At 39.7% G+C, this 24,286-nt stretch overlaps 1 protein-coding gene across 1 annotated transcript in view; it reads left to right on the top strand.

Annotated features, from left to right (window-relative positions):
• CPVL (carboxypeptidase vitellogenic like) overlaps positions 1-24,286 on the top strand; it is a 1,090,549-nt gene that overhangs the window by 638,997 nt on the left and 427,266 nt on the right. Inside the window, exon 11 of the mRNA XM_053714190.1 lies at positions 21,227-21,400. Coding sequence (XP_053570165.1) covers positions 21,227-21,400 — 174 coding nt within the window. The remainder of the gene's footprint in view (positions 1-21,226; positions 21,401-24,286) is intronic.

The following is a 24,286-nucleotide window of genomic DNA, read 5'->3' as shown; positions in this document are numbered from 1 at the left end:
CCGGTGTGTACAATTTCCAAATACCCATTTTGTTATTGTAGTGTAATCTCATGTAACCCAATTGACCATGCTTACTGTGCAACTCATAAATAAAAATAAACATATACTTATCCCTATCTTTAGGCATGTGTATATTCCTATTCCTGAAACGGAATTCCCATCTACCATCACATTGTGCAATCGCATCCTAGTAATCCAGTTTATTGTGGGTATAACACAAGTGCTAAAGTATCTCATGATTTCTATATACATACCTCGGCTAGTGATAACTTATTGTCGTTCTGGAGTGCAGATCCTGCGTTCCATTGTGCGTGTTAACCGGAAGTTACTGAAACTACCTCACTTCCGGTATCGCTGTACCTCAAGAAATAAATACTTTAACTTATCAGCAAACCACTCAAAGTACCACACTTTTCGTCTCACCATATACAATGTATATGGCCTTAGCCAACAGTGCTACACTGTGGCAAAAATGAACTTTCTCCTAGATTCCAAGGTGGTAAACAGAAATATTACTGACCACCATTAACTGCCAAATATTACCTAATAGGCATATTAAGAAGAATAAACTAAAGCAAGAATTACAATAGCATGGTTTAAAATCATTAAGGGTCAGCAAACCTGCAATCAATGTACTGATTGCATATATATATATATATATATATATATATATATATATATATATATATATATATATATATATATATATATATATATATATATATATTTATATATATATATATATATATGGTTCAAGTGAACAGAGGCACTCGCCGTGTATCAAAGTTCTGCTTTATTTATCTCATGTGAGTAAACGTTTTCGGGCTGTGATGCCCGTCATCAGACTCCTGAAATGACAAACAGTGCCATATAATCTTGTTGTACTGTTGTTCAGTTCCAGTTTTGAATTGGTAAGTTTGTACTAAGTAAGCTTGTTTGCAGCTGTCGTTTAATTATCGGTAGCTTGGTTGTTGAACGGGTGTACACTGTGATTGACAAGCATTGTGTTAGTGCATTATTAGCTTACAACTCGTGCTCAGTCTTATACTTGTAACGGCCATGTTTTTCTAACATGCACATATGTTATTGTTTCTAACAAGCGTGTCTTGTTCTTAAACATAGGTAGTTAGCGATGTTCATGGTTATATGGATACTGGTGTGAAATATCAGTAGTGGCTAGTATTCTGATCAGTTGTTCAGCTCTCGATTGTTAGGTATTTGGAAACATTGTATAACTTCACTCGGTAATTGGATTTAGTATCTGCTTCTATTTTTCTGCAGAAATGATTGTTATTGTAGTACACCTCAGACATCTTTCAGTGGTCACATTTGTGGATATCGATAAATTTGCTATACACTTATTTCTATTTGGTTTTCCTCCACCATATGTATCTACTAATTACTTTAGAAAATAATTATAGCTTGATATTTAGACTTGCATGGATTTTGATACGTATTATGCTGTTTGTCATCTGCCGAAGTCCGCATTGCTTATTTGCATATCTGTTTAGCGAGGTTTAATGATCTGATAGTCTTGTCACTGTTAGTGATACAGAGTGTAGCATTTTTCTACTACTATACATGGAAGGTTTTGTGTTCTTGGTTCTCTCCTCTGTATTTATATACCTAGTCTTGATTTTGCTGTATGACTGTGTTATATTAAACTTTCCCTCAGTCTGGCTGATTCAGTTTAGCAACTAGGTACTGATTTTGTGTCACACTTGAGCTTTGGAATGTTCCAACAGTGATTGGGTGGATATGAGTGTCCTCTCTGTTTGATTGAGTTATAGTTTATGCTTCAATGATTTTAATTGAATTATATTTAGTGTAGTCATGGTGTTGGGTGTTTGTCTTCACTGTTTATATTTTGTTAGTGTTTATTTTTTTTGTGTTTTTTCTAGATTAACTTAGTCCTGAAGAAGGCTCATATGTGAGCCGAAACGTCGACTTTGATTCTCTACTTATGACATGTTTTGATTTGTCAAAATAAATACATATTTTGTCTTTCTAAAAATCCTGAGTGCCCTTAACATACACGTGTGTGTGTATATGTATATGTTTGTGTGTGTGTTAAATTTAAAGGTATGGAGATTGAACGCTTGATTCTTGGTCAAAGAGGTTTCTCTGACTCTGTGATTAATACTATGTTACAGGCTCGTAAATCTGTATCCAGAGAGATATATTATAGAGTCTGGAAGACTTATATTTCTTGGTGTCTTTCTCATCATTTTTCTTGGCATTCTTTTAGAATACCGAGAATATTACAGTTTCTTCAGGATGGTTTAGATAAGGGTTTGTCCGCAAGTTCCTTGAAAGGTCAAATCTCTGCTCTTTCTGTTCTTTTTCACAGAAAGATTGCTATTCTTCCTGATATTCATTGTTTTGTACAAGCTTTGGTTCGTATAAAGCCTGTCATTAAGTCAATTTCTCCTCCTTGGAGTTTGAATTTGGTTCTGGGGGCTCTTCAAGCTCCTCCATTTGAACCTATGCATTCATTGGATATTAAATTACTTTCTTGGAAAGTTTTGTTCCTTTTGGCCATCTCTTCTGCCAGAAGAGTTTCTGAATTATCTGCTCTTTCTTGTGAGTCTCCTTTTCTGATTTTTCATCAGGATAAGGCAGTGTTGCGAACTTCTTTTGAATTTTTACCTAAGTTGTGAATTCCAACAACATTAGTAGAGACATTGTGGTTCCTTCATTATGTCCTAATCCTAAGAATTCTAAGGAGAAATCGTTGCATTCTTTGGATGTTATTAGAGCTTTGAAATATTATGTTGAAGCTACTAAGTCTTTCCGAAAGACTTCTAGTTTATTTGTTATCTTTTCCGGTTTTAGAAAGGCCAGAAAACTTCTGCCATTTCTTTGGCATCTTGGTTGAAATCTTTAATTCATCTTGCCTATGTTGAGTCGGGTAAGACTCCGCCTCATAGGATTACAGCTCATTCTACTAGGTCAGTTTCTACTTCCTGGGCGTTTAGGAATGAAGCTTCGGTTGATCAGATTTGCAAAGCGGCAACTTGGTCCTCTTTGCATACTTTTACCAAATTCTACCATTTTGTTGTATTTTCTTCTTCTGAAGCAGTTTTTGGTAGAAAAGTACTTCAGGCAGCGGTTTCAGTTTGAATCTTCTGCTTATGTTTTTCATTAAACTTTATTTTGGGTGTGGATTATTTTCAGCAGGAATTGGCTGTCTTTATTTTATCCCTCCCTCTCTAGTGACTCTTGTGTGGAAAGATCCACATCTTGGGTAGTCATTATCCCATACGTCACTAGCTCATGGACTCTTGCTAATTACATGAAAGAAAACATAATTTATGTAAGAACTTACCTGATAAATTCATTTCTTTCATATTAGCAAGAGTCCATGAGGCCCGCCCTTTTTTGTGGTGGTTATGATTTTTTGTATAAAGCACAATTATTCCAATTCCTTATTTTATATGCTTTTGCACTTTTTTCTTATCACCCCACTTCTTGGCTATTCGTTAAACTGAATTGTGGGTGTGGTGAGGGGTGTATTTATAGGCATTTTAAGGTTTGGGAAACTTTGCCCCTCCTGGTAGGAATGTATATCCCATACGTCACTAGCTCATGGACTCTTGCTAATATGAAAGAAATGAATTTATCAGGTAAGTTCTTACATAAATTATGTTATCTGGTAAGAGGGTGTGGTGCATGGGGTGAAAGGGAGTACTATGTGAGCCGATATCTACAAAAGGGATAAACCCTTGTTTCTAACTCATCATGTATATTTCACGATAGACATGTAAACCAGTATGACACATAGCAAAGTTTGTTTTTGTTTTGTTGTTTGTATTTGTTCTTGACCTATGTTCAACCTAGGGTGCCATAATTTTCAAAAGTTCCTTTAAAAAAAGTTTGAAATGGTTCAACAGGTAATTATGTTTAATGTCTACTCTTTTTGTGGAAATAGCTTTTGCTGGACATTTAACCAATTGTGGTTTTGACAATATGCCATGGAAATTATTTCTGTATACCTGTGAACCTCAATAAAAATAAAAGTTAAAAAAAAAAGTCATGTGATCAGGGTGCTGTCAGAAGATGCTTAGATACAAGGTAATTACAGAGGTAAAAGTGTATTAATATAACTGTTGGTTATGCAAAACTGGGGAATGGGTAATAAAGAGATTATCTATCTTTTAAAACAATAAAAATTATATTGTAGACTGTCCCTTTAAAATATACCAAAATGGGCCTAGATCATTACCTTGGGTTGTCTACTTAAATAAATATATGTAGTTTTTAATAGGTAAATTAAAAAGAACAAAAGCTCTATTTCTTTCATGTAATTGGCAAGAGTCCATGAGCTAGTGACATATGGGATATACAATCCTACCAGGAGGGGCAAACCTCAAAATGCCTATAAATACACCCCTCACCACACCCACAATTCAGTTTTACAAACTTTGCCTCCTATGGAGGTGGTGAAGTAAGTTTGTGCTAAGATTTCTACGTTGATATGCGCTTCTCAGCATTGTTGAAGCCCGATTCCTCTGAGTACAGCGAATGTCAGAGCGACGTGAAGGGAGTATCACTTATTTGAATACGATGATTTCCCTAACGGGGGTCTATTTCATAGGTTCTCTGTTATCGGTCGTAGAGATTCATCTCCTACCTCCCTTTTCAGATCGACGATATACTCTCAATTTACCGTTACCTCTACTAATAACTGTTTTAGTACTGGTTTGGCTATCTGCTATATGTGGATGGGTGTCTTTTTGGTAAGTATGTTTTCATTACTTAAGACACTCTCAGCTATGGTTTGGCACTTTATGCATTTATATAAAGTTCTAAATATATGTATTGTACTTATATTTGCCATGAGTCAGGTTCATGTATTTCCTTCTGCAGACTGTCAGTTTCATATTTGGGGAATGTAAACATTTTAAGAATTTTTTTTTCTTACCTGGGGTTTAGTCTTTTTTCAATTGACTACTAATTGCAATTGCGGGTATTAGGCCCGCGGGTGCGTCAAATGCTAAACTTTATTGCACATTTTTTGCGCGATAGTTTTCCATCAGTAATCGTACATTGCCAGTTGCAGTTCCTTCAACTTCTAATGTGCATGATATACCTGTAAATTTTAAAGAATTTGTTTCTGATTCTATTATGAAGGCTTTGTCTGCATTTCCACCTTCTAATAAATGTAAAAGGTCTTTTAAAACTTCTCATTTAGCTCATATAATTTCAAATGACCAATAGCATAATAATTTATCCTCTTCTGATGAGTATCTATCTGATTCAGAAGATCCTTCCTCAGACATTGACACTGACAAATCTACTTATTTAAAATAGAGTATATGCGTTCTTTATTAAAAGAAGTGTTAATTACTTTGGATATTGAGGTAACCAGTCCTCTTGACGTTCAATCTAATAAACGTTTAAATGCTGTTTTTAAACCTCCTGTGGTTTCTCCCATTCCTGAGGCTATTTCTGATATGATTTCTAGGGAATGGAATAAGCCAGGTACTTTTATTCCTTCTTCAAGGTTTAAAAAAATTGTATCCTTTTCCAGCAAAATCTATAGAGTTTTGGTAAAAAATCCCCAAAGTTAAAGGGGCTATTTCTACTCTTGCTTAACTTACCACTATTCCTATGAAAGATAGCACTTCCTTTAAGGATCCTTTAGATAGGCCTTCCTTAGATAAGATTCAAGCTTCCTATTTATATTCAGGTCATCTTCTCAGACCTGCTATTTCTTTGGCTGATGTTGCGGCTGCATCAACTTTCTGGTTGGAAAATTTAGTGCAACATGAATTGGATTCTGACATATCTAGCGTTATTCGCTTACTGCAACATGCTAATCATTTTATTTGTGATGCCATTTTTGATATTATCAAAATTGATGTTAGATCCATGTCTTTAGCTGTATTAGCTAGAAGAGCTTTGTGGCTTAAATCTTGGAATGCTGATATGACATCTAAATCTAGATTACTATCTTTCCTTCCAAGGTGTAATAATTTATTTAGTTCTCAGTTGGATTCTATTATTTCAACTGTCACTGGGGGTAAGGGAGTTTTTCTGCCTCAGGATAAAAAACCTAAGGGTAAATCTAAGGCTTCGTTAGAATAAGGAACAAAAACTCAATCCTCCCCCCAAGGAATCTGCTTCCAATTGGAAGCCTTCCTCAAATTGGAATAAATCCAAGCCATTTAGGAAACCAAAGTCAGCCCCTAAGTCCGCATGGGGTGCGGCCCTCATTCCAGCTCAGCTGCTAGGGGACAGCTTAAGGTTTTTCAAGGATTTTTGGATAAAATCTGTCCAAAATCAATGGATTCAGAGCATTGTCTCTAAAGGGTATCGAATAGGATTCAGAGTAAGACCTCCTGTGAGAAGATTTTTTTTTCTCACGCATCCCTGTAAATCCAGTAAAAGCTCAGGCTTCTCTGAAGTGTGTTTCAGACCTGGAGTCTTCATGGATAATCATGCCAGTCCCTCCTCAGGAACAAGGTTTGGGGTTTTATTCAAACCTATTAATTGTACCAAAGAAAGAAAATTTATTCAGACCAGTTCTGGATCTAAAAATTTTGAATCGTTATGTAAGAGTACCAACTTTCAAGATGGTGACTATAAGGACTATTCTGCCTTTTGTTCAGCGAGGACATTATATGTCCACAATAGACTTGCAGGATGCATACCTTCATATTCCGAGTCATCCAGAATACTATCAGTTTCTGAGATTCTCTTTTCTAGACAAGCATTATCAATTTGTTGCTCTTCCATTTGGCCTAGCAACAGCTCCAAGAATCTTCTCAAAGGTTCTGGGTGCCCTACTCTCTGTAATCAGAGAACAGGGTATTGCGGTGTTTCCTTATTTGGATGATATCTTGGTACTAGCTCAGTCTTTACGTACTGCAGAATCTCACATGAATCAACTAGTGTTGTTTCTTCGGAAACATGGTTGGAGGATCAATTTACCAAAAAGTTTCTTGATTCCTCAGACAAGGGTCACCGTTTTAGGCTTCCAGATAGATTCAGTTTCCATGACTCTGTCTCTAACAGACAAGAGACGTTTAAAATTGGTCGCAGCATGCCGGCACCTTCAGTCTCAGTCATTCCCTTCAGTGGCTATGTGCATGGAAGTTTTAGGTCTCATGACTGCAGCATCGGACGCGATCCCCTTTGCTCGTTTTCACATGAGACCTCTACAGCTTTGTATGCTGAATCAATGGTGCAGGGTTTATACAAAGATATCACAATTAATATCCTTGAATCCCAATGTACGACACTCTCTGACATGGTGGATAGATCACCATCGTTTGGTTCAAGGGGCTTCTTTTGTTTGGCCAACCTGGACTGTGATCTCAACAGATGCGAGTCTTTCAAGTTGGGGAGCTGTTTGGGGATCTCTGACAGCACAAGGGGTTTGGAAATCTCAAGAGGCGAGATTACCAGTAAATATTTTAGAACTCCGTGCAATTCTCAGGGCTCTTCAGTTCTGGCCTCTGCTAAAGAGAGAACCGTTCATTTGTTTTCAGACAGACAATATCACAACTGTGGCTTATGTCAATCATCAGGGTGGGACTCACAGTCCCCAAGCTATGAAAGTAGTATCTTGGATACTTGCTTGGGCTGAATCCAGCTCCTGTCTAATCTCTGCGGTGCATATCCCAGGTGTAGACAATTGGGAGGCGGATTATCTCATCCGCCAGACTTTACATCCAGGGGAGTGGTCTCTCCATCCAGATGTGTTTTCTCAGATTGTTCAGATGTGGGGTCTTCCAGAGATAGATCTCATGGCCTCTCATCTAAACAAGAAACTTCCCAGATAACTGTCCAGGTCCCGGGATGTGCAGGCGGAAGCAGTGGATACGCTGACACTTCCTTGGTGTTATCATCCTGCTTACATCTTCCCGCCTCTAGTTCTCCTTCCAAGAATGATCTCCAAAATCATCATGGAACAGTCTTTTGTGTTCCTGGTGGCTACAGCATGGCCACACAGGTTTTGGTATGCGGATCTGGTTCAGATATCCAGTTGCCCGCCTTGGCCACTTCGGTTACGGCCGGACCTACTATCTCAAGGTCCATTTTTCCATCAGGATCTTAAATCATTAAATTTGATGGTGTGGAAATTGAACGCTTAGTTCTGAGTCATAGAGGTTTCTCTGACTCAGTGATTAATACTATGTTACAAGCTCGTAAATCTGTTTCTAGAAAGATTTATTATAGAGTTTGGAAGACTTACATTTCATGGTGTTCTTCTCATAAATTCTCCTGGCATTCTTTTAGAATTCCTAGAATTTTGCAGTTTCTTCAGGATGGTTTGGATAAGGGTTTGTCTGCAAGTTCCTTGAAAGGACAAATCTCCGCTCTTTCTGTTTTATTTCACAGAAAGATTGCTATACTTCCTGATATACACAGTTTTGTACAGGCTTTAATTCGTATTAAGCCTGTCATTAAGTCAATTTCTCCTCCTTGGAGTCTTAATTTGATTCTGAAGGCTTTACAGGCTCCTCCATTTGAACCTATGCATTCTTTAGACATTAAACTACTTTCTTGGAAAGTGTTATTTTTTTTGGCCATCTCTTCTGCTAGAAGAGTTTCTGAGTTATCTGCTCTTTCTTGTGAGTCTCCTTTTCTGATTTTTCATCAGGATAAGGCAGTTTTGCGAACGACTTTTCAATTTTTACCTAAAGTTGTGAATTCTGACATTAGTAGAGAAATTGTTGTTCCTTCCTTATATCCTAATCCTAAGAATTCTTTGGAGTGATCCTTACATTCTTTGGATGTGCTACGAGCTTTGAAATATTATGTTGAAGCTACTAAAAATTTCAGGAAGACTTCCAGTCTATTTGTTTTATTTTCTGGTCCTAGGAAAGGTCAGAAGGCTTCTGCTATTTCCTTGGCTTCTTGGTTGAAACTTTTGATTCATCAAGCTTATTTGGAGTCGGGTCAGGCCCCGCCTCAGAGAATTACAGCTCATTCTACTAGATCAGTCTCCACTTCGTGGGCTTTTAAGAATGAAGCTTCAGTTGATCAGATTCGCAAAGCGGCAACTTGGTCCTCTTTGCATACATTTACTAAATTCTACCGTTTTTATGTATTTGCTTCTTCGGAAGCAGTTTTTGGTAGAAAAGTTCTTTAGGCAGCTGTTTCAGTTTGATTCTTCTGCTTTTGATTTCAGTTTTTTTTCTTTCAAAATGAAAATAAACTTATTTTTTTTGGGTTGTGGATTAATTTTTTCCGCGGAATATGGCTGTTTCTCCAACATTGGTGTGTCCGGTCCACGGCGTCATCCATTACTTGTGGGAAATGTTCTCCCCCACAGGGAAAGGCAAGGAGAGCACACAGCAAGAGCTGTCCATATAGCTCCCCCTCTGGCTCCGCCCCCCAGTCATTCTCCTTGCCGCTCTGAACAAGTAGCATCTACCACGGGGATGGCGAGGAGTTTGTGGTGTTGTAGTTTTTTATTCTTCTATCAAGAGTTTGTTATTTTAAAATAGTGCTGGCTTGTACTATTTACTCGAACAGAAAAGTGATGAAGATTTCTGTTTAAGAGGGCTATGATTTTAGCACAAGTAACTAAAATCCATTACTGTTACCACGCAGGACTGTTGAAACAAGAGAACTTCAGTTGGGGGTAACAGTTTGCAGACTCATCTGCTTCAGGTATGACTAGTCTCCTTCTAACAACACAGGCTAATGCTAGATGACAGTCATTTTTCCCCTCAGGGGAAACGGTAAGCCATTTTTCTTTCACCTCAGCAAAAAAGATAACAGGCTTCCCCTTTTTGTTTTTTATGCTGGTAGACACTGTTAGGGGCTAAATCGATTGGTTTTTATTACAATATTATACCATTTGAAATATTTTATAAGCTCACATACACTTGGGAACGTTTTTTATTGATCTGGCTTGTTTTAGACACCTAAATCTAGTCAGGAAGGCCCCTTCACTCTAGTGTGCTGAGGGAGGAAGCCTCATTTTGGCACTTCAGCTGTGCAGTTGAATTTCAAGGCAGTGCATGCAGATTCATGTGAGAGGGTCCTGTGGTTCAGAAAGTGACTCCAAAAGGCTTTTTTCTGTGAATGGTGACCCCTAAGGAAGGTAAAAAGCTGCAGCAAGGCTGTAGCTGGGATTGTGGTGTGTAAAAACGGTTAAATTCAACAATTAGCTCCGGTTTGCTTGTTTTAAGAGCTAGAGTCTCTATATTTGCTGTGCAATACTTTCTAAGCATTAAGACACTGGGGTCCAAATTTCAGAAAAATCGGATATTGCCTTCATAGTTTTTTGAACATTCAGAAATAAATGTGTCATTTTATTATTTAAAGAGACAGTAACGTTTTTGTTTAAAATCGTTTTTATTGCATTGTTTGCCTGCCTAAATCTGTTTAACATGTCTGTTCCATCAGATAACCTATGTTCTGTGTGTATAGAGACAAATGTGGTTCCCCCTTCGAGTGTTTGTGATAATTGCGCCATAGCGTCCAAACAAAATCAGGACAGCTCTGTTATTTTTCATAATGTTGCCCAAGATGATTTATCTAATGAAGGTAGTGGGGATAGCTCTACATCCTCTCCTTCTGTGTCTACACCAGCTTTGCCCGCGCAGGAGACACCTAGCGCGCCAGTGCTTATTTCTATGCAACAATTATCAGCAGTAGTGGATAATTATATAGCAAATCTTTTATCCAGACTGCCAGTTTTTCAGAGAAAGCGTGATTGTTCAGTTTTAAATACAGATAAAAAGGATGAACAATCAGACGCTGACGATGCCTTATCTATTTTACCCTCACATCAATCGGAATTGGCTGTGAGGGAAGGGCTGTCTGAGGGTGAAATTTCAGACTCAGGAAAAATTTCTCAACAGGCAGAACCTGATCTAGTGGCATTTAAGTTTAAGCTAGAACATCTCCGTGCTTTGCTTAAGGAGGTATTAGCTACTCTGGATGACTGTGATTCCATGGTAGTACCAGAGAAGTTGTGCAAATTGGACAAATTTTTAGAGGTCCCAGTGCACGACGACGCTTTTCCAATACCTAAGAGGGTAGCGAACATAGTGGAAAAGGAGTGGGAGAAGCCAGGTGTACCCTTTGCCCCACCTCCTATATTTAAGAAAATGTTTCCCATAGTAGACTCTAGAAGGGTCGCATGGCAAACGGTCCCGAAGGTTAAGGGAGCTGTTTCAACACTAGTGAAGCGCACAACTATTCCTATAGAGGACAGCTGTGCTTTCAAAGATCCTATGGATAAAAAATTGGAAGGATTGCTTAAAAAGATTTTTGTTCAGCAAGGGTTCATCCTTCAACCAGCTACGTGTGTTGTTACTGTCACTTCAGTGGCGTCCTTTTGGTTCGAAGAACTAGAAAGGTCGCTCCAGAAAGACTTCCTATGAAGAAGTCATGGACAGAATTCACGCATTAAAGTTAGCTAATTCCTTTATATTGGATGCCGCCTTTCAAATAACGAAATTGGCGGCGAAAAACTAAGGTTTTGCTATAGTAGTGCGGAGGGCGCTTTAACTAAAATCCTGGTCGGCAGACGTGTCGTCCAAGACTAAGTTACTGAATACTCCTTTCAAGGGTAAGACCCTTTTTGGGCCGGAATTGAAGGAAATTATTTCAGACATCACTGGGGGTAAGTGCCATGCCCTCCCACAGGATAGGCCTTTTAAGGCTAAGAACAAGTCTAATTTTCGTTCCTTTCGCAATTTCAGGAACGGACCGGCTAATAACTCCACTGCCGCTAGACAAGAAGGTAACGCGGCCCAGCCCAAACCCGCTTGGAAGCCCATGCAAGGCTGGAACAAGGGTAAACAAACCAAGAAATCTGCTGCTGCTACCAAGACAGCATGAAGGGGTAGCCCCCGATCCGGGACCGGATCTGGTAGGGGGCAGACTATCTCTCTTCGCTCAGGCTTGGGCAAGAGATGTTCTGGATCCCTGGGCACTAGAGATAGTTTCCAAGGTTCCACCTGTCTCGCTTATCTTCAGACCAGATAAAGAAACAGACATTCTTACATTGTGTAAGAGACCTATCAAAGATGGGAGTGATAAACCCAGTCCCCTCCGGGGAACAAGGTCTAGGGTTTTACTCAAACCTGTTTGTGGTTCCCAAAAAAGAGGGAACTTTCAGGCCAATTCTGGATTTAAAGATATTAAACAAGTTCCTCAGAGTTCCATCCTTCAAGATGGAAACCATTCGGACAATCTTACCAACAATCCAGCAGGGTCAATTTTTGACTACCGTGGATCTGAAGGATGCGTATCTGCATATCCCAATCCACAAATCTCATCATCAGTTCCTGAGGTTCGCCTTTCTGGACAAACATTACCAGTTTGTGGCTCTTCCATTCGGTTTAGCCACCGCTCCCAGAATTTTCACAAAGGTGCTAGGGTCCCTTCTAGCGGTCCTAAGACCGAGGGGCATCGCTGTAGCACCTTATCTAGACGACATCCTAATCCAAGCGTCGTCTCTTTCCAAAGCGAGGGCTCATACAGACATTGTGTTGGCTTTTCTCAGATCTCACGGGTGGAAAGTGAACATAGAAAAAAGTTCACTGTCACCGTCCACAAGGGTTCCTTTTCTGGGAACAATAATAGATTCTGTGGAAATGAAGATCTTTCTCACAGACGTCAGAAAGACGAAGCTTCTAAAAGCTTGTCGAGTTCTTCACTCTATTCCTCAACCCTCCATAGCTCAATGCATGGAAGTAATAGGACTAATGGTCGCAGCAATGGATGTGGTTCCTTTTGCTCGAATTCATCTAAGACCATTACAGCTGTGCATGCTCAATCAGTGGAATGGGGACTATACAGACTTGTCTCCCCAAATTCAAGTAGACCAGGTAACCAGGGACTCACTTCTCTGGTGGTTGACCCAAGATCACCTGTCTCAGGGAATGAGTTTCCGCAGACCGGAGTGGGTCATAGTCACGACCGACGCCAGCCTCTTGGGGTGGGGCGCGGTCTGGGACTCTCTGAAAGCTCTGGGCCTATGGTCGCGGGAAGAGTCGCTTCTCCCGATAAACATTTTGGAACTAAGAGCTATATTCAATACGCTCCTGGCTTGGCCTCAGCTAGCAGAAGCCAGGTTCATAAGATTTCAGTCGGACAACATAACGACTGTTGCGTACATCAATCATCAGGGGGGAACAGAGTTCCCTAGCAATGAAGGAAGTAACCAAGATAATCCAATGGGCAGAGAATCACTCCTGCCATCTATCTGCTATTCACATCCCAGGAGTAGACAACTGGGAGGCGGACTATTTGAGTCGTCAGACTTTCCATCCGGGGGAGTGGGAACTCCATCCGGAGGTCTTTGCTCAGTTAACCCAATTATGGGGCATTCCAGACATGGATCTAATGGCGTCCCGTCAGAACTTCAAGATTCCTTGCTACGGGTCCAGATCCAGGGATCCCAAGGCGACTCTAGTGGATGCATTAGTGGCGCCTTGGTCGTTCAACCTAGCATATGTGTTTCCACTGTTTCCTCTCCTCCCCAGGCTCATAGCCAGGATCAAACAGGAGAAGGCCTCGGTGATTCTGATAGCTCCTGCGTGGCCACGCAGGACTTGGTATGCAGACCTGGTGAATATGTCATCGGCTCCACCATGGAAGCTACCTTTGAGACAGGACCTTCTAGTACAAGGTCCATTCGAACATCCCAATCTAGTTTCTCTGCAGCGGACTGCTTGGAAATTGAACGCTTGATTTTATCCAAGCGTGGGTTTTCAAATTCTGTGATTGATACTCTGGTCCAAGCCAGAAAACCTGTGACTAGAAGGATTTACCATAAAATATGGAAAAAATATATCTGTTGGTGTGAATCCAAAGGATTCTCCTGGAGTAAGATTAAAATTCCAAAGATTCTCTCCTTTCTCCAAGAAGGTTTGGATAAAGGATTGTCAGCTAGTTCTCTAAAAGGACAGATTTCTGCATTATCCGTCTTGTTGCACAAACGACTGGCAGCTTTGCCAGATGTACAAGCTTTTGTTCAGGCTTTGGTTAGAATCAAGCCTGTTTACAGACCCATGACTCCTCCTTGGAGTCTAAATTTAGTTCTTTCAGTTCTTCAAGGGGTTCCGTTTGAACCTTTACATTCCATAGATATTAAGTTACTATCTTGGAAAGTTCTGTTTTTGGTTGCTATTTCTTCTGCTAGAAGAGTTTCTGAATTATCTGCTTTGCAGTGTGATCCACCCTATCTGGTGTTCCATTCAGATAAGGTTGTTTTGCGTACTAAGCCTGGTTTTCTTCCAAAAGTTGTTTTCAACCAGGAAATAGTTGTTCCTTCTTTGTGTCCGAATCCAGTTTCAAAGAAGGAACGTTTATTGCACAATTTAGATGTTGTTCATGCTTTAAAGTTCTATTTAGAAGCAACAAAAGATTTTACACAAACCTCATCCTTGTTTGTCGTTTACTCTGGTAAGAGGAGAGGTCAAAAAGCTACTGCTACCTCTCTCTCTTTCTGGCTGAAAAGCATTATCCGCTTGGCTTATGAGACTGCCGGACGGCAGCCTCCTGACCATATCACAGCTCACTCTACTAGGGCTGTGGCTTCCACCTGGGCCTATAAGAACGAGGCTTCTGTTGACCAGATATGTAAGGCAGCGACTTGGTCTTCTCTGCACACTTTTGCCAAATTCTACAAATTTGATATTTTTGCTTCTTCGGAGGCTGTTTTTGGGAGAAAGGTTTTGCAAGCCGTGGTGCCTTCTGTTTAGGTAACCTGATTTGCTCCCTCCCTTCATCCGTGTCCTAAAGCTTTGGTATTGGTTCCCACAAGTAATGGATGACGCCGTGGACCGGACACACCAATGTTGGAGAAAACAGAATTTATGCTTACCTGATAAATTACTTTCTCCAACGGTGTGTCCGGTCCACGGCCCGCCCTGTTTTTTTTTAATCAGGTTAAAAAAAAATTTCTTTATACACTACAGTCACCACGGCACCCAATAGTTTCTCCTTTTTCTCCTAACCGTCGGTCGAATGACTGGGGGGCGGAGCCAGAGGGGGAGCTATATGGACAGCTCTTGCTGTGTGCTCTCCTTGCCTTTCCCTGTGGGGGAGAACATTTCCCACAAGTAATGGATGACGCCGTGGACCGGACACACCGTTGGAGAAAGTAATTTATCAGGTAAGCATAAATTCTGTTTTTTATTTTTATTCCCTCCCTCTCTAGTGACTCTTGAGTGGAAGATCCACATCTTGGGTATTGATATCCCATATGTCACTAGCTCATGGACTCTTGCCAATTACATGAAAGAAAACATAATTTATGTAAGAACTTACCTGATAAATTCATTTCTTTCATATTGGCAAGAGTCCATGAGGCCCACCCTTTTTATGGTGGTTATGATTTTTGTATAAAGCACAATTATTTCCAAATTTCCTTTGTTGATGCTTTCTACTCCTTTCTTTATCACCCCACTGCTTGGCTATTCGTTAAACTGAATTGTGGGTGTGGTGAGGGGTGTATTTATAGGCATTTTGAGGTTTGGGAAACTCTGCCCCTCCTGGTAGGATTGTATATCCCATATGTCACTAGCTCATGGACTCTTGCCAATATGAAAGAAATGAATTTATCAGGTAAGTTCTTACATAAATTATGTTTTCTTTCTTGTGGCATGGAGAATCCACGTCATTCCAATTACTTGTGGGATAAATAACTCCTGGCCAGCAGGAGGAGGCAAAGAGCACCCAAGCAAAACTGTTAAGTGTAACTTCCCTTACCCATAATCCGCAGTCATTCTCTTTGCATCTGTCAATGGAGGATGTGCGAAGTTAGTGTCTGAAGATATTTAATCCTTTTATGGGTATTTTCCCCTGCAAGCAAGGATTGGGGTCTAGCTGTGTCCATGTCAATCCGTTTAGTAAGAGTAGTGGTGCCTTTTAGCAGTTTAAAAGGCAGCGAGGTAGTCTTTGCATTGCTATTAACACTTTGCTACCCCTTTGCAGAAAGCCAGAGTTAGTTACTCTGTTCTTTCTTTTACCTACAGGTCCATGACAGGGAGTGGAGTGTCTGTCACACCTAAGTAGCAGTTATCTGTCCTGCAATTTAATCCAAGGTAACTGCTTTTGCCTTCTAGGTTCTGAAGGACAGTAGCACTTAAGGGGTTAATCTTCATATGGATCTACTTTGGGACATAGATATCCTTATTAAGGTTAATGATACTTCTAAGGGAGATTTAAAGGCACTTTGTATATTATAAAGTTTTTCTGTTTTTTTACTTTTTATTCCTGTGAGAGACTTAAAGGGACAGTCTAGTCCAAAACAAACTTTCATTATTCAGATAGGGCATGTCATTTTAAACAATTTTCCAATTTACTTCTATCACCAATTTTGCTTTGTTCTCTTGGTATTCTTAGTTGAAAGCTAAATCTAGGAGGTTCATATGCTAATTTCTAAGGCCGCCTCTTAGCTCAGGGTATTTTGACAGTTTTTCACCACTAGAGGGTGTTTGTTCATGTGTTTCATATAGATAACACTGTGCTCATGCACGTGGAGATCCTATGAGCCAGCACTGATTGGCTACAATGCAAGTCTGTCAAAAGAACTGAAATAAGGGGGCAGTTTGCAGAGGCTTAGATAAAAGATAATCACAGAGGTAAAAAGTATATTAATAAAACTGTGTTGGTTGTGCAAAACTAGGGAATGGGTAATAAAGGGATTATCTATCTTTTAAAACAATAAATATTCTGGTGTAGACTGTCCCTTTAAGTGTTATCAGAGACACTTGGCTAAGGGGTTTAAAGGATTTTACTTTTTCCTTTATTATAGCAGTTTGACTATGACAGTTCATTGGACTATGACAAGTATATTGGGTATAGTTTAAACAGCTTGCTTTTTGGTGCCGTTTTTTAAATTTTCATGTGCTTTTTAGTTGCGCAGTTAATTTCTTTTGGTCCGATCACGTGACGCCCACACTTCCACTTTAGACTCAGAAAGTCGGAGCGGAGCTTGAGGTGTTGCTACTATGGAGAGGATCAGTGTCGGCTTTGAGATTATCGCTCCTCATTCTATCATCTAGCGGATCGTTTTGCAATAGAAAGGCAGATCTCTGCAGTAGAGAGTCGCTTCCTCTTGCTTGTGGGGTATCATTTTTGTCAGGTAGGAGCCTCAGGCAATCTAAAGGTTGCTGTTTTTTGCTTTATGATCTATGTTCTTTTTAGTTATATTAAAGTTGAAACATTTTTGTTTTTTTGCATTCTAATTTGTTTATATTAAGAAATCTGAATTCTGCAGTTATGGAATCAGAAATAGACCAGTCTATCTCTATGGATAAATGCTTACTATGCTTAGATGCTCAAATTGTCCTACCAAGTCAATTTTGTTCCTCATGTTTAGCTGAAACTTTAAAATTTAAAGACCGTTTACCCCCTTCTGAGCCAAGTGTCTCTCAGGATACTGCTGTGCGGGGCATGCCTCAGCTTTCTCCTCAAACGTCCCAAGCCTTAGTTGTTACTCATGCGGTGCCTTCTGTGTCCTCTCTTCCCCCTGGGGGATTTTATGTACCTGGGGATTTTCCCGCTCAGATTACTTCTGCAGTATCTGTGGCTTTGTCTGCTTTCCCTCCTTCGGGTAAGCATAAAAGGAAATCTAAACATTTACCTATTAGCAAGGATTCTGACACATAAAGGGACACTCAAGTCAAAATTAAACTTCAAAATTCAGATACAGCATGCAATTTTAAACTACTTTCCAATTTACTTCAATTAACAAAATGTGCACAGTCTTTTTATATTTACACTTTTTGAGTCACCAACTCCTACTGAGCATGTGCAAGAATTCACTGCATATACGTATATGCATTTGTGATTGGCTGATGGCTGTCACATGATACAGGGGGAGTGGAAATAGACATAACTTTGCAATTTATTTAACAAAAATCTACTACTCATTTGAAGTTCAGACTAAGTGCTATTGCATTGTCTTCTTATCATGCATTTGTTGATTATGCAAATCTACTGTATTGACTGGTCCTTTAAGACTGCGCTGGTCAACATGGTCGAAGATACTTCAGTAGCTTCTGAAGATGAAATCTCAGACTCTGATACTATGGGAGAAAAATCTTCTGAATCTGAAGAAGTGAATTTCAGATTTAAGCTTAAACATCTCCGGTTACTTCTGAAAGAAGTTCTAGCTACCTTGGATGACTCTGAACCTTCGGTTGCTGTTAACCCCAAGTCCTCTAAACTTAATAGAGTTTGATTCTCCAACGTCTGAGGATATTTTTCCTGTTCCAGACAAGATGTCTGATATTATAGCTCAGGAATGGGATAAGCCAGGGGTTCTGTTTCCCCCTTCCCCTGTTTTTAAGAAGATGTTCCCTTTTGCTGACTCCATTCGGGACTCATGGCACACTGTGCCTAAAGTAGAGGGAGCTATCTCTACTCTAGCTATAGAGGATTGTTGTTTTAGGGATCCAATGGATAAGAACCTTGAGGCTTACTTAAAAAATATGTACATCCATCAAGGTTTACAGTGGCAACCTGTGGCTAATATTGCCACGGTTGCGGGAGCAGCATCTTATTGGTGCGATACCCTATCTGATCTGATATCGGAAGAAATTACGGTAGAAGAGATCCAGGATAGGATCAAAGCTCTTAAACTGGTCAATACCTTTATCTGCGATGCCAACATGCAGGTAATTAGACTGGGAGCTAAGATATCTAGCTTCACAGTTCTAGCTCGCAGAGCTCTGTGGCTAAAATCTTGGTTGGCTGATGTATCTTCGAAGGCCAAGCTTTTGGCTTTACCTTATAAGGGTAAAACTCTCTTTGGTCCTGGTCTGGCGGAAATCATTTCCGAGATTGCAGGTGGAAAGGGATCTTTCCTACCTCAGGACAAGAAAAATAGACCTAAGGGTCATCAGAATTCTAATTTTCGTTCCTTTCACAACTTTAAAGGACAGAAGTCCTCCTCTTCCAAACCAGACCCATCCAGGTTCACTTGGAAATCCAGCCAGCCCTGGAATAATGGAAAACAAAAAGCCTTTTGCTGACTCTAAATCAACATGAAGGACCTGCCCCGATCCGATTTTGGATCAGGTGGGGGGCAGGCTTTCTCTTTTTCGACAGGCTTGGATACGCGATGTCCCAGATCCATGGGCTGTGGACTTAGTACCCCAGGGTTACAAAATAGGATTCAAGACTTGCCCTCCAAGGGGCAGATTTCTCCTGTCAAGACTATCCTCAAAACAGGTAAAGAGGGAGGCCCTCTTAAATTGCGTAAAGGACCTATCCTCCCTGGGAATTATTGTACCAGTCCCTCTAAAGAAACGGGGTCTAGGATTATATTCAACTCGGTTTGTGGTCCCCAAAAAGGAGGGAACTTTTTGTCCCATCCTAGATCTAAAGTGTCTCAAAAAATTCCTCACGGTTCCGTCCTTCAAGATGGAAACTATTCATTCCATTCTTCCATTGGTCCAGGAAGGTCAGTTCATGATGACCATAGACCTGAAGGATACGTATTTACACGTTCCTATTCACAGGGATCATTTCTAAGGTTTGCCTTTCTGGACATGCATTTCCAGTTTATTGCCTTTCCGTTTGGTTTGGCCACGGCTCCCAGAATATTCACAAAGGTTCTAGGAGCCCTATTGGCAGTGATCAGATCCTGGGGAATTGCTGTGGTGCCTTATCTAGATAACAACTTGGTTCAGGTGTCGTCTTTTCAATTAGCATAATCTCATACAGAGATGTGGTTGTTTTTTCTACGTTCCCACGGATGGAAGGTGAATTTGGAAAAGAGTTCTCTAGTTCCAACTACAATAGTGTTTCCTAGGGACAATCAGATTCCCTGTCCATGAAGATTTTCCTGACGGAGGTCAGAAAATCCAAACTTCTTGCTTCCTTCCTTTCCCTCCAGTCTGCTTTTCATCCATCGGTGGCTCAATGCACGGAGGTGATTGGTCTGATGGTGGCTTCCATGGACATCATTCTATTTGCTCGGTTCTATCTGCAACTGTGGCAGCTTTGCATCCTCTGTCAATGGAACGGAGACCATTCAGATTTATCGCAAAGGATAAATCTGGACCCCCTAACAAGAGACTCTCTCTCTTGGTGGATTTCACAGGAACATCTGTCTCTGGGCACTTGCTTCCTGAGACCTTCCCGGGTGATTGTGACTACGGATGCCATCCTGTCAGGCTGGGGAGCTGTTCTGGTTTTCTGAAGGCTCAGGGTTTGTGGTCTCGGGAAGAGTCCTCTCTTCCCATAAACATCTTTGAGTTGAGATCAATCTTCAATGCTTTGACAACTTGGCCTCAATTATCTTTAGTCCGGTCTATCAGATTCCAGTCGGACAACATCACCTCAGTGGCTTACATCAACCACCAGAGAGGAACTCTGAGTTTCTTGGCGATGGAGGTGACTCGCATTCTGCAGGGGGGGGAAGCTCACGATGGTCTCCTATCTGCCATCCACATTCCAGGAGTGGACAAATGGGAGGCAGATTTTCTGAGCAGACAGATTTTTCATCCCGGGAGTGGGCTCTCCATCCGGAAGTATTCTCTCAGATAACCCTCAGGTGGGGGATTCTAGAGTTGTATCTGATGGCGTCCCGCCAAAACGCCAAGGTTTCAAAGTACTGTTCAAGGTCAAAAAGGCCCTCTTTTTTTTAATTATAATTTGGCAGTTTTTTTGAGTAAACCTCAGGCACCTTTTCAGCCTTGTGTTTCTTCTTTTTCCATCTTCCTTCGGCTGAATGACTGGGGATTATGGGTAAGGGACGTTACACTTAACAGCTCTGCTGGGGTGCTCTTTGCCTCCTCCTGCTGGCCAGGAGTTGAATATCCCACTAGTAATTGGAATTACGTTGAAGAAAGAAATTTATCAGGTAAGCATAAATTTTGTTTTCTGTTTAAAAGAGTGAGTGAGTGATCGCAAAAATGTATCTGGTACATTGGGCAAGTTTTTCTCTGAAATTCCGGGTTATCAAAGGGGTTAAACATGTTTAACATATATGTTTAATGGAAAATGTTTTTAGAGATATATTTTTCTGAGTACAGTATTGGTCTGTGGAATAGAAGCTCCTTGACCTATAAGGAAAACTCACACAGCTCTTTTGGTGGATAGTTTATATTCCACAGAAATAAAAAAAAATGTTTTTCCTTTTCTTCTCCCTGTAAAGAAACATCCATTTTACAAAAAAAAAGAGACAAATACATTTTAAAATGTCCCTTTTTAGACTTAACACATCTAAAAGATTGTTATTATCCCTTTAAGTGCTCAAATAATGTATTGACATGTGTTTGTTCTGTTTTAGGAGCCAGCAGACCAGAAGTATTTTGGGTCATTTTTGTCACTTTCAGAAGTACGGAAATCAATTCACGTTGGAAATCTAACCTTTCATGATGGATCTGAGGTTGAAAAACATTTGCTCTCAGATGTGATGCAAAGCGTAAAACTGTGGTTGGCTGTTCTGATGGATAATTACAGGGTAAGAGACATGCGTCTTTTAATCTCATTACTCTTCACCATAACCATCAAGAGATGACTAGTGTGTGGAGACTGGTGGTTTTAATGGCCACTAAATCACATGAAAGCAAATTCATTAGCTGCTTCTGTTCCTCTGCCACAACAGGAAAAGGGCTACACATAAATTGGGAATTTTCTGATTAGCAGTTCTGATGTTTAGAAGTGGCTGACACTGATTTCACCATATGGCACCACATGTTTAATATACTACAGTCCTTTAATAGGGTTGTATAACATCTTATGTTTATAAAGCTGGTCAGTTCTGGTTTTTCAGCTACAGAGTATTCTTGGATGAAACAAAGGTGTGCCTGCTGGGTACATTAGTGTAATTGTTTTTCAGTTTATCCCATGTATCAGATTTATCCAAGCTTATCAAAAGCTCTCGCAAAAGCTGAATTTGTCATTTTTCTTTATGGAAAAAGAATCCAAAAAAAAGTGTTTTTTTTTTTGTTTTGTTTTTTAAATGTTGAGTTAAAGAATGTATTTTCTATAGCAAGTAAAATAAACCCATAATCTGGAAGTTTGCCGCCTACGCAGCCCAGTGTTGTTCATTTGCCAGACTTAGTGGAAGTGTCTAGGTGATATGATAGCTTGCTTTAGTTCAGCATCAGTGAGCAGACTGGTTTCATTACAATATCTGTTAAACTCATTTTTTTTTTCTTTTTGTATAAAAGATTGGCTTTGGTACAGTTTTCCCTGAAATCTCATTCTGTGAAAATCTGCTTCCTGCTCTCATTTATCAAACAAAGAATGGAGCAGAACAATATGCTAGTTTTATCACTATATGTTTTACGTTTAAGCAACGCTGAGCAATGAGTCTAAATGTTTAGAGAGGTTAAAAAGTAATTTGTAACATAAGTTAAAGATGCTGCATATTGCCCAGACAATTTTTAGGGAGAAACCCCAGTCATAAAAATTAGGGGTATAAATGAGTATACTCATATAAATAAACTTTACCATCACATTAAATGTGAGAAGCACAGAGGCAGAACTTTTTTCACTTTCTGCTGGTTATTTTGAAATAAAATTTAGTTTTAAATTAGGCAGTTACACTAAAGCACAAGCTCAATTGCAATGTGTTGATTAACTGGAGAATAAAGCAGTTTTTAAAGTTGTGTAATATATTGCAGTAGTTGAAAATTGCATTGCAAATTAGCTGCAGAGAAAATGTTTAAGTTTTTAAAATGTCTCTTGAATACATTTTGTTTCTTTTTGATCTTGATCTAACATTACTTAATTATAAGTTAAAAATGCATTAATAAAAAAGGTGCATTGCTCACAAGAACATGTTAGTCAGGTTGCAGCTTTGCAGACCAAGAAAGGCCAGGGGCGGGGTGAAAAAAAAATACCCGAGAGATCATCAATGCATTCGGGCTTTGCAGCATTGCGCTGTATTTGACTGTTCTCTTGAAACAGTGGTTTGCTCTAGCTGCACTGTGTTAAGGAAACCTAATACAGTGCAGTCAGAGCATAGTGCTGTTCTCTTCAAAGCAAAAGCGCTAATAGTTCCTGCATGTGTCCCGTTCTTTTTGGAGACATGCTGCATTTTCTGTGATGACATGTCAGGTCACTGCATGGCTGCCTTGGGAGTGAGCAGCTTCTAAAAACTCCAAAGCAGATCAGCACGGGGGGGGCGGGGGTCTCAGCAGTTAAGGGGTCAATAATCACTGCCACCTAAAATAGTTAATACATGCCGTTAATTGATTTGTATGGATCTTTAGGAATTTGGAAGAGTTCACATTTTTAACAAAAGAATAATGCACTTTTGTAATCTATTTTTATTAACATAAATAACATTTTTGAAAGAAAAAAACCCATAGAAAAGTAGACATATAAACACCGCCCCCCCCCCCCCCCCCAATCAATGGATTCGTTTTGGATGTAGAAATTGTGAAAAGTATTTAGTTCACTTTTTACTTCCAGCTTTCTATATAGTTTTCTGTTCTTTAAATCTAATAATAAAAACACAGTAAAACAAATTACTATATGGCAAAGAGCATTTGATCTAAAGCTGATTTATGAGTGGGGCTTTCTTTTTGTGTTGGAAAGCTATAATTACATACACTTTAAGTACACTTTTTCTTTGTGCCTACGCAGCTAATTTTATCATTACTGTCTTTTAAACAACACAGGAAATTTTATTGCTGTATCTTTAAAAGATCACATCACACAATTCTTTATTGATTTTTGTTCTCATATATAATAGGGATTTCTTCTGTTAAGTGTGATCAGTCCACGGGTCATCATTACTTCTGGGATATTAACTGCTCCCCTACAGGAAGTGCAAGAGGATTCACCCAGCAGAGCTGCATATAGCTCCTCCCCTCTACGTCACTCCCAGTCATTCTCTTGCACCCAGCAACTAGATAGGTCGTGTGAGAGGACTATGGTGATTATACTTAGTTTTATATCTTCAATCAAAAGTTTGTTATTTTAAAATAGCACCGGAGTGTGTTATTACCTCTCTGGCAGAGTTTGAGGAAGAATCTACCAGAGTTTTGCTATGATTTTAGCCGGAGTAGTTAAGATCATATTGCTGTTCTCGGCCATCTGAGGAGTGAGGTAAACTTCAGATCAGGGGACAGCGGGCAGATGAATCTGCATAGAGGTATGTAGCAGTTTTTATTTTCTGACAATGGAATTGATGAGAAAATCCTGCCATACCGATATAATGTCATGTATGTATACTTTACACTTCAGTATTCTGGGAGAATGGTACTTCACTAGAATTACACTGTAAGAAAGACATAAAGCTGTTTAATAACTAGAGATTATGTTTAACGTTTTTGCTGGAATGTAAAATCGTTTTCATTTGCTGAGGTACTGAGTGAATAAATGTTTGGGCACC

This window comes from Bombina bombina, chromosome 5 (assembly GCF_027579735.1).
Source record: "Bombina bombina isolate aBomBom1 chromosome 5, aBomBom1.pri, whole genome shotgun sequence".
NCBI lineage: Eukaryota > Metazoa > Chordata > Amphibia > Anura > Bombinatoridae > Bombina > Bombina bombina.
Note: the sequence above shows the minus strand (reverse complement) of the source record. Positions and strands in the feature narration are given on the sequence as shown.